Source organism: Lethenteron reissneri, chromosome 54, assembly GCF_015708825.2.
Source record: "Lethenteron reissneri isolate LAM-NWPU_2019-01 chromosome 54, ASM1570882v1, whole genome shotgun sequence".
Lineage (NCBI taxonomy): Eukaryota > Metazoa > Chordata > Hyperoartia > Petromyzontiformes > Petromyzontidae > Lethenteron > Lethenteron reissneri.
Window position 1 is genome coordinate 152,896 of NC_083832.1, and position 11,691 is coordinate 164,586.

An 11,691-nucleotide genomic window follows, 5' to 3' on the forward strand; every position below is an offset into this window, starting at 1 on the left:
ATCTTCCAAACCCCAATATTTGTTCTAACTGCCACGCCTGCATCGGTGTACTGCGATGTTACGCCATTGTTGTTCGCAGCAGCGTGCTGATAAGCTCTGCATGTGATTGGATGACATTAGTCACGTGCTCTGTCTGATTTAAGAGTTGCCTGTGATTGGATGGAATCCATCACATGCTCTGTTCGCTTTGTGCGTCATGTTCGTAGCAGCGTGCGGATTCGCCTCCTCGCCTGCTGTTGATTCCATCGAACGAGTCGTGTTCTTTGATTTGTGTTGTTATTTTTGTTTACAGTAGCCTGCTGATGTCGAGTTAGCGGCGATTGAACGGAGTCCATAATGGGTATATTTTAACCGTGTGTCTTTCTCTCATTCGCTGTCCTAATTTGTTCGTAAAAGCTTCAACAGTTTGTTTTTATCACGATCGTGCAATGATGCGATAGTCGGAAGGGCGTTATCAAGCCTGTTGATTTCACCCACAAATATATATTGTGTAAAGCAGCACTCTTTGAACTAAATCGTTCAATGGAAACCCGGTAAGATGCAATTAAAAACTATTTCGCACAATTCAGCCAGGAATAAAACGCGAATTGCTTGAGAAAGAACACAGCGAAACCACTCCGACAGTACTAGACGTTGGAGAGAAAGTCTTAAGTCTGGCTTTGAGTGCAGTGGATTAGCAAAGTGGCGTGTGTTGAAGTGCGTTGGGGCTTGCAACAAAGCCTTGCGTCGTTCTAGGTGATCTCCAGCAGTGCAAATCGGATATAATTGAAGAGGCTAGTTGTATCTTCATTTGTTGTAAAAAATTGAAGTTGGTGTGCACCAACGGCGATTGTGTGTGTGTGTGTGTTTAGATCGAGTGCGTGTGTGCGCTGTAGGTTGTAAGAGGATTTTTTATTGAAACTCGCAAATCAACCACGAAGATGCGCGATTGCCCCACCACATCCACGCAATTAAAAGGGGCAGCCACGCGAGAGATTTGTTTTTATTTCCCGGTTAATTTTTTTTTCTAATAAATGAGTCCGGATGCCTCCTGTGGGCATGCAACAGGCAATCGGAAGCTACGCTTGCTGCTGCTGCTGCTGTGCTTGCTGCTGGAGACACAGGAGGCAAGGCGAGATCATAACCCAGAATCAGAATATGCATTTATACTGCAGGAATCAGATGAGCTATAATGCTCTTTTTTTAGAGATGTCCAGTAGGGGCACGGGGTAAGAACGTCACAGAACAAACAAGAAAAAACACGATAGTGATGCAAAGTACAGGAAAGGTAAACAAACCATCCAAACACACATATAGATACAACTAAACCATCCCCATCCTGCCAGGCAAAGCCCACTGAGGTATCAACTTATTTTTCAGAAGCGACCACAAATGATAGCTCACAAAAGTGGCACCATCATTCGGACATTAAACCACCAATAATCTCAATAATCTCAAAGAACGTTTCCAACTCATTACCCACTAAAAAAAAATTAACCCGTAAAACAAAGTTTTCACTATAGATCCTTTATATGCGTGGCATCGGTTTTATTTTATTATTCATTTCTGTTTTTCTTGATTAAGAGTTTCATTTTTATCACATTGGTATTTTAAATTAAATATTTTTTTAAAATTCCTAAAAAGTGGAAAATTTTGGAATTTTTTTTCACGAAAATAAATTGTCACGCACAACGAGTCTGTGTGCAAAATGTCAGCTCGATTGTATCACGGGAAGTGGGTTAAAAACGACCGAAAGATTTGCACGGTCGTAAGCGCGCAAGCAAGCAAGCAAGTGAACTTAATATAAAGGATTTAAAACCCTCCAACCACTCTTACCCCAAAGCTGGATCACCAACTATGTTGGGGGGGGGGGGAGGAAGAGCAAAAAAAAACCCGATTCTCGGTCCGTGCCTCGTGTTGTCCAGCACCGCGCCCGACGTTTCGCGCCGAGCATTCCTCGGCTCCTGAAGGAAGGTGCCCAACACGCAGCGGAGGGGAATCCTCGGGCGTTGTGCCCGAGCAACGTGGGGCACGAGACGGGCAGAAACGCACCCTTGGAGAGCCACCGCGCGGTCATAACGCCGCGCCGTTGTTCGTGAAACGTCGCGGCTCGGTCCTGCCAATGACTCCACGTGGCTATCTCCTCACCTCCCATGAGCCCCCCCCCCCCCCCCCGCTAATGTGGCAAGCAGATGGAAGCACAGTAATGGAATTCTTCAACGTATCCGTGCGTGGCTTTAGGTGTTACTCCCTCATATGCGCTGGCTTTCTCCGGATAATTTGCTTTCTTCCTACGAGACATACATTCATAATTCCACTCCTACAAAAAAGGTGGTGCTTAAAATTCAGCGAGGCTTTCCTGAATGTATTTCCTGAAGAAGCTTCCGGAACCTGGAGCGGAACGTCGGACAACACGCCGGAGTGCCGTCTAGCGTAGCTGCGACATCCTACGTATAAAAGGCCTCGTCGTAATTTCGTCTGCGCAGCGCACACAATAATTCACGCGTGAACACTTCGCTTTGACTCATCCGCTCATGGCCACTGTCTCTTTGTCACCTCCCACAATCCCAGATCACAGACGACGTGGTGGTCTCTTCAGCCGAGTGTCCCTCTGACGACGAGGACCTTGAAGAGTGTCAGCCCAGCTCAGGTGAGACGTGAACTACCTCGCCTGATCCCTTTCTACCCCCGCCACACTTTTGTTCCCTTCATTTTCGCTCCTCTCCCTTGGCCTTCCCTTCCCCATGTTAAAGAAAAAACAACTACGCTCTCACTCACGGTCCCTGCGTGAGTGGGGCAGAGAGGCCAACCCCCCCCTTCCCAGAACCCAGGAGCACTGAGTTCCGTCTTTGTTCTGTGACATTTCTGTACTCTCCCCCCCCCTCCACCACCACAACTTTGTTACGGTTTGTGACTTGCACCGCGTTCTTGTCAAAGTTTTACACTTAAAAAAACGACCTCGACTGGTATGAAGGAGGTCGTGGGTTCGAGCACGGTGCTGACGCCTGATTAAGCGTTTCTCTCTCCCCGTGGACACGTGCCCCGGTTTTTATCCCTCCACATTCAGAATCGACATCACGCGTTTAAGAGTATTCGATTGCTCGACATTTCCACGTGATAAGCCACTTAGCTGAGCTATCATTTGTGGCCAGGTCGCATCTGAAAAAGAACTACGCCTCAGTGGGCCTTAACCGGTCAAATAAAACGATTTATTTTTCAATAGTTCTATATGTGTTGCCTGACAGCACGTGCGCCAGCAGTCTTGTGTAGGCTACCCGGGTGATCTTTGCCTTTGTGCGCGCCGCTTGCTGTGTTCGATGCGCGGCGGGTAAATCTCCGAAGTCACGTGGCCGCTACAATCACAAGGAGGAGGAGGCGCGTGCCGTCACACCGAACACCCCTGGCGCGCCATGTGTTTCAAGCCCTCTGGAAGCTTGCGAACATACGGGCGATTCCACGTTAACGGGACTACGAGAACGACGCCAGGCGTATTAGAGACGGGTGGTGAAATGTCGGGGCGGGGGGGTTGTGTAACAGCGCCAAATAACTGCGATGCAAGAACGTTTGGAAAAACGCTTTGAAATCTCAAATGGTGCTCGCGTGTGACAACGTTGCGAGTGTCAATGTCTGCGCCGCGTTTCCCTAATTCCGATGCCGTGGCATCGGGCGCGTTGAGAGCATTGGGTTCGCGAACGAGGCATCAGCCCGCTGATTGAAAGGAGGTTCTTCAGCTCACGGCACGCACGGTCCGAGGGCGTAATTTCTCAGCGAACGTCTTCTCGGTGGTTCGCAGGTTGAGTGAGGCATGCGAGAGTATCTTCTTGGTTTTTTCGGTAAAGTCACGTAGAAGAGAAGTAATAAATAATAAAAATAAAACACAACGCAAGCAGCCGTCTTCAGGTGGAGAACAGGTCTGTCGAGAAGGCAGAGTCTGCAGAGTCTGCCTTCTCGACAAACCTGTTCTCCACCTGAAGACGACTGCTTGCGTTGTGGCCGAAACGTCGTGAGAATGATTTTGTTATGTTTTATTTTATTATTTTATTACTTCCCTTCTACGTGACTTTACCGAAATAACCAAGAAGATGAATCCCTGCAGTCACGAAAGCTTTAAATCGAAAAATCATGTGAGAGTAGTCCCCACGGCCGTCGCGATGTGTTGTCCGGACGGGGAGATTGTTTGCGGAGGCGGTGGAAGGGTGAATCTTTCCAACCCTAGCGTGCGGTTATATCCATTCTGCAGATTTTCGATTTAGCGCAACGCACACCGTACAAGAATCAGCAGTCAGACTGGGCCAATATCATAATTATACGCCAAGACAAAAACCCATGGAACGCACGCAGTTACTGACGAACAAATCAAATCATGAGTGCATTTTGTAACTGTGCCTTGTATTGCAACGCAAGGGCACATGGTCCAACACCATGTGAGACTAGGCTCTAAGGAAAGCTGTCTCGGGTGTGGACCAATCAACTTCAAAGACAGTGCATATATTATCAGAGTTATGTTTTTTTTGCATTATGACTGCAGGTATTGTGGTCTATGCAAACATGACTCCTTGTAAAAAAAGGTGTCAGTTTTGTTGCCAGATAAAAGGGTAAAAAAAACAATTATCAATTATCCTATAGCACATGGTTCGATCTGCGGTAGTTTAGCCATAGGTGGGCGATGTTTGCTTTCGTATTTCCTCAAGTTCGGTTCGGCAAATTTGTATCGTGACGCCGGCAAAAACACGTGGCCAATCTTTTTTTGGTTTGTTTGTTTGTTAAGTTCTCGAATTGCATCAACTTGGTGTTTGAACGCGCGCTGTGGAGCAGACGGTGGCGCGCGTTTACGGTCGATACAAATTTTGCGAGATTTGTCCGAACCATGACTGCCGTGGGGTGTTTCAAGCCTCGAAACCCCCAACGACGAAGCCCCGCTTGGATCAACGTCGCCACCCCCCCCCCCCCCGGTACGTAACGTTCGAATCCCCAGCGTTGCCTCGCGAAAAAGTAATGAATGCTTATTGATAAAATGGCAAGAGGGTGGTGGGTTTTTGTTGTTGTAAAGTAAACCAAAAAATATTTTTTTCTTCGTTTGCCACGGTATTTTTTTCTCTCTCTCTCTCTCATTATTCCTCGAAAGAAAATGTTTTTTCGCAAAGAAGATAAGATCTGTCGCCGTATTTGAAGGGATTGATCCGCAGGCCCTTTATGTCATCCTCTATTTCGCAGGCGGAAAAGGCACAATAAGATCTCCTGGGGTGAGCTCGCGACGCTTCATTGTTTCATGTGACCCGCGCTAACTTTCCCCGCCTTGAGCGGCAGTGCAAATATTATTCAACGAGCAAAAATATATTTATTTTTTGGGGAGGGGGGGGGGTAAGTTTTTTGACGTGACATACAATCCGCACTGATTCCTGCCACTCGAGACATTTATTGTTCTTCAAACAAAGTAAAATCATCTCTCTCTCGCTCTGTAAAAAAAAATAGAGAAGAACAAGCGATTTATAGGAAAGACAGACAGAGAGCGAGCATCCCGTGTGTGTGTGTGTTCCTGCTGTACCCTACGTTGGCGCGTTCTGCGATGGGAGCGCAGAGGCTTTTGCCGCAACTGTGCAGCATCTGCTAAACGCAAAGCATCTGAGAGATATGCCCTTTACGGAATCGCTTTGAATGTTCGTGCTGTATATATGTTAATGGCGGGCGTAGGAGGAAATGCACACGTCGGAGCGAATATAAATCAGTTGTGGCTATTGGCGGTGAAATTTTTCGTATTTATTTTATGCAAGGAGTATACAGTTGATCATCGATTATCCGGCAATGCGCGATTTTCTGTACTCCAACATTATCCGGCGTTCCCGGACCGGCAAAACCGCTCCAAAGGCTGTACCCATCCGGCTTTTGGCACCGTATGCGTGACAAAAAAAATAGCTGCGCTTGATTTCAACGTCAAATATTATATAGTACATCCTGCACTACATATAACTTAAACAATGAAAATACCGCACGTATATGCACATTGCCCCATGCAGAATATTCGAGATTGGAGTGGAACGTACAGTACATACAGTCACTTTTAAAAGGCTATTTAATGTATATTTGTATGATGATGTGTGCCATTTAAACGAAATTGAAAACGCAAAAAAAACATAATGTCATCCAGAATGTGCAAAAACAATCTATTCTAAATCATGATGATGGTGATTATCCGGCGTTTTCGAAAATTGGGCTTGCCCCCTCCATAGGCGCCGGATAATCGATTATCTCCTGTAGATGTGTAACACCGTTGGTGATCACAGACCCCAAACAAGGCCCAGAATAGTCCGCATATGTTTACTCTCAACCCTGCTCACCCCCATCACTTGGAGATCTGCCGCGCAGTTTCGATTTAAAGCTTTCGTGACTGCAGGGATTCATCTTCTTGGTTCTTTCGGTAAAGTCACGTAGAAGGGAAGTAATAAAATAATAAAATAAAACATAACAAATAATTCTCACGACGTTTCGGCCACAACGCAAGCAGCCGTCCTCAGGTGAAGACCAGGTCTGTCGGGGAGACAGCGTCTGAATGAAACACCACCAGACGCTGTCTCCCCGACAGACCTGGTCTTCACCTGAGGACGGCTGCTTGCGTTGTGGCCGAAACGTCGTGAGAATTATTTTATTATGTTTTATTTTTATTATTTTATTACTTCCCTTCTACGTGACTTTGCCGTGCAGTGTTTCGATCTTGCAGAGCTCACTCTCCAATAGCTTTAGTTTGAACTCTAGGCTCGCCCCCAGCCCATTGTTTCGAGCCAACAGCTTCACTTTGAACTCCATGACCACCTCCTAGCCCATGCCCCCTCCCCCACACTCACCCTGCCCCCCCGCAGCTATATAATACCTCGTCACAGCCATCTCTTAGGCATAATTCAGCGATTGTTTTTTCGCTGTTTGTCCCACCTGAGGACGAACGCTTGTGTTGCGCCCGAAAAGGTCGTGACTTAATTGAGTTGTTTTCATTTTATTTTATTTTACCTACGTGGCTTTACCGAAAAAAAAACAAAGAGTATGGATCCTTGCAGTCACGAAAATTCAAATCTAGAATAAGTTACGAAGTGACATATAAATAAAACATATACGGACAATTTGCAAAAGCATCCAATTCCTGCCTATGTTTCAACAAGAATGCAAAGCTTGGGAAAGGCAGTAAAATCAACAAAAACAACAGTCCCAGACCACGGCAGGACAACGCACAATCCCCCAATAGAATTGCAACGTTCAAAAGTGTCTGGACAGAGTGCGAGGTGTCGATGAGACGACGCGATCAAGTTTGGTCAACCGGGGGTTTGGGTCCATCGCATGGGAGTAAGAGTCAATGAGTGAAGTTCACGCGAATAATCACACGTCACTTAATGAGAGCACAGCTACTGCTTGGTATCCCTCCGTCGTCGGCCAATGCCTCCTTCTGTTTTTTGTCTACTTGGCAGCCAAGAAAAATGCCAAGCACACATTTGGCACAAAATCACGCACACATCTGTTTGGCACTGTAATCACACGAGCTCATGTTGGTCTCTGGCTCAACAGCTGCCGGATTACAGTGGGCATTTATGATAGAGATGATGATGTGTTAATGATCATCACAACCCTTTATCCATCCACTGCTCGGATGAAGACATCCCCTCGCCGTGTCGGCCATGGCAGTTATGGGAGCTGCTCTAACATACTTCATGATAGGTTGGTTATTGGTTCTTGTAGGGGTGTTTGTGGGGACCAGAACGTGGTGAAGAGATGTAGCTACGAGATAAACACATTCATGCGGAGGGAGCTGGTAGCAACGTTGGGTTGCTCGGTCAATGGCCTGCAGGGTCAACGGCCAGGGCGTGGTGTATTCCGTAAATATGCCCCACTGTGAAGGCGGGCACAAGCCGGCGTGAGTATGTTAACGTTGAGTTTTATAAGGGCACCACGGGGTGACCAGCCTCTCCCCACCCAGCCCCACCCCTCCCACCCCACCCCCCCACCCTGCCCCTCCCCAACCTCCCCCCCAGCCCCTCCCCACCCTCCCCTCAGGCGACGGACACAATAATCCCCTGTGGGCTGGTGGAACCATGAAGTATGTTAGAACCAGGTGGTTCCTACCAGTACCAACCCGGCTAAGCTGAGTTCAGTTTCCCGGCGACGGCCAGCATCAGCGGTGAGCAAGTGTCTGCACCAGTCCTGGTTTCCCCCGTACCTCCCTGTACCAAACCCAGAGTAACCACCGTGATTATCCTGTCCCGTCAAGCAAACCTCGCGAGCAACGTGGCGCAGGGAAGCCGTCATATCAGCAGTGGATAAAGGGAGGTCGGTGTTTGAGGGTTGTTAAAAAACTAAACTGAGAAAGAGTAACTTGATAGTAATAATACTGTGATTAATTCCTTTACCCGGGAGGGCTTTGGTGAGCCTTAAAGACTCTTTTTTCAGGGGGAATGTCCTGCTTGAAATATTCGTTGAGGTCTCCGTTTAGTATTTTATCCACGTGGTGTGAAAACCGGAGTTACTGAAGACGCGTATGTACGTACGTACGTTAAACTAGTTTCACACCGTACTGAGCCAATCGTGCTAATCGGAGGTACAGGGAAGGACAACAAACTAAACACAAAACGCAGTTATAAAGAAATTAGTTTTCAATTTAGATTATTTCAAAGTGCATAGCTCCATTGGCTTCTTAATATCGGAAGGAAAGCGTTCCAGACGGCCGCAGAAGCACATCTCAAAGCGCGTGATGCTGTGATCATCTTTGTTCGATGGCTCGCCAAAAGCCGCTTTTGTATGGATGACCGGAGTTCCAAAATGATATTCAAATTAAGCTCATGTGAAACGTAGGTTAATTCATCAGGCCAAGTTGCGCAAACAGCACGGGAATTTAATAAACAATACAAACAAGATGGTAAAAATGAGACAAAATAATGTACTCTTATACTGATAGGTAAATCTCGATTTAAAGCTTTCGTGACTGCAGGGATTCATATTCTTGGTTCTTTCGGTAAAGTCACGTAGAAGGGAAATAGTAAAATAATAAAAGCAAAACATAATTAAATTAAATTCTCACGAGGTTTCGGCCACAACACAAGCAGCCGTCCTCAGGTGAAGAAACAGAGCTGTAGGACACTTTTCCGACAGCTCTCTTCTTCACCTGAGGACGGCTGCTTGTGTTGTGGCAAAAACGTCGTGAGAATTTTATTTTATTATGTTTAATTTAGATTATTTTATTATTTCCCTTCTACGTGACTTTACCGAAAGAACCAAGAATATGATAGGTAAATATAATCTTCTTGGTTTTTTCGGTAAAGTCATGTAGAAGGGAAGTAATAAAATAATAAAAATAAAACATAATAAAATAATTCTCACGACGTTTCGAACATTCTTCACCTGAGGACGGTTGCTTGCGTTGTGGCCGAAACGTCGTGATAATTATTTTATTACGTTTTATTTTTATTATTTTATTACTTCCCTTCTACGTGACTTTACCGAAAGAACCAAGAAGATGAATGCCTGCAGTCACGAAAGCTTTAAATCGAAAGGTAAATATAACATTTCCGAATCTCGGGAGCATAACAGAGCCCCTCCAGAAGCCTACTCTTCCACGCTGACCGGACGGCTTGGAAAAAAAGGAACTAACCACACGTGTGTTAACATCCCCAGCAAGGTCGTATCTCTTGGGACTTCTCTTCACTTGATACAGATATTTTGCTGTGACAGTTTCACCTGAAGACGGAAGCTTGTGTTGCCTCCGAAACGTCGTAATTTTTTTGTTTTAATTTATTTTATTAATTTTGATTTCATTTTTAAATCCTTTATATTAAGTTCGCTTGCTTGCTTAGGACCGTACAAATCTTTCGGTCGTTTTTAACCCACTTCCCGTGATCCAATCGAGCTGACATTTTCCATACAGACTCGTTGTGCGTCACAATTAATGTTCGTGAAAAAATGTTTTTCCAAAATGTTACACTTTTTAGGACAAAAATATTATATTTAATTACCAATTGCTTAATGGTGCAATGCAATCATCTGACCCATATGACCCATAGGTGGCAGCCATCTCAATCCAGAGGACGAGATGACTCTAGCCGCCACGCATATAAAGGATTTATAGTGAAAAACTTTGTTTTTACGGGTTATACTTATTTACCTACGTGACTTTACCGAAAGAGCTAAGAGTATGACCACACGTGACCCACCACGCACACGACCTCTACCGGTCGACTGACGGTGGTGCTGCTCATTCAGAGTCGAACGCAACTGCCGACCGCACGTCTTTCCAAATCATAGCCGTGTTGGAGTTTGTGTATATCGTGAGATAACCACGGCTAACAAAAGAGCTTCGCAGATCGTCGGATTTCTCCCGGACAAATAAAGATTCGGATTCCGACAAAGATTCCCAACGTTACATGTTTAAAATCCCTGCGATGGCCCAAATTTAGTGCTCGGCACGATCAGCAGCACGCGGCGGATAAAGATCATCATCGTCATCATCATCGTCGATCGTCGTCGTTATCGTCACGATCCATGGGCAGAGAGCCCTTAGGTGTCACTTGCTCATCTCATCACTAGTTTCCACTTTCCTCCGTCTACTGTGCCAACACGCTCAAGTTAGTGGCCACATCTTTCTGGCACCTAATCTCCTACGATGTCGTTGTCAAGCCATTCTCTCTTGGGTCTTCCTCTCTTTCCGATCGCTTCCATTTTTCCGACACAACACACTTTGAATTTTAATTTTCCACTCCCCCCTCTCTGTCTCTCCTCCCTGGCTCCCCCCCTCTCTCTCTCTTGCCATTATGGCCTGTTGTTACAGCAGCCCTTTGCCCACTTCATCAGTTGTTTCTTGCTGTGGTTGTCACACCTGATGACGGACGCTTGTGTTGCGCCCGAAACGTCGTGATTAAATTTATTTCATTTTATACCTACGTGACTTTACCGAATGAACCTAAGAGTATGGTTTCCTGTTCTTGTCCATCCTACAAACGTGTCCAAATAGTGCCGGTTCGCTTCTCATCACCGCCTGCCTGCATGAGGTCTTCTTTGTTTTTCTTAAGTCTGCGTCCCTTTGTGTCCAGCTGAGACGCAACGGTGCCCTTCTGTAGCAATACATTTCAAGTGCCAATATCTGGTCTCTATTAAGTCGTTTTTTAACGTCCAAGTCTCGCAGGCAGTACAAAGCTGTACTGGGCACGCGTGTTCTTAAGATGAAGGGCATAACCAATGTCTAATTTATACACAGGAAAAGGAGGCTATGTTTGAATGAATTATGCAACCGCTTACAATCACGACGGCACGTCGCCCCAAGCTGTACTCGGCATATGCGGAGGCACTTGTCAATAACAACAACAACAACATTCTTAGGTGATAATAGATGCAAATAAACATGATAATTGTTTTTTACCCTTCTATCTGGCAACAAAACTGACACCTTTTTTACAAGGAGTCATGTTTGCATAGACCACAATACCTGCAGTCGTAATGCAAACAAAAAACATAACTCTGTATGCACTGTCCTTGAAGTTGATTGGTCCACACCCGAGACAGACCAATCAACTTCAAGGACAGTGCACATTATCAGAGTTATGTTTTTTGTTTGCATTATGACTGCAGGTATTGTGGTCTATGCAAACATGACTCCTTGTAAAAAAAGTGTCAGTTTTGTTGCCAGATAGAAGGGTAAAAAAACAATTATCATACTTTTTTACTGGCAAATGAGGTTCCAATGGT

At 45.7% G+C, this 11,691-nt stretch overlaps 1 protein-coding gene across 1 annotated transcript in view; it reads left to right on the forward strand.

The window, feature by feature from the left end:
* LOC133356445 (ryanodine receptor 3-like) overlaps positions 1–11,691 on the forward strand; it is a 100,038-nt gene that overhangs the window by 60,509 nt on the left and 27,838 nt on the right. Inside the window, exon 4 of the mRNA XM_061573977.1 lies at positions 2,551–2,629. Coding sequence (XP_061429961.1) covers positions 2,551–2,629 — 79 coding nt within the window. The remainder of the gene's footprint in view (positions 1–2,550; positions 2,630–11,691) is intronic.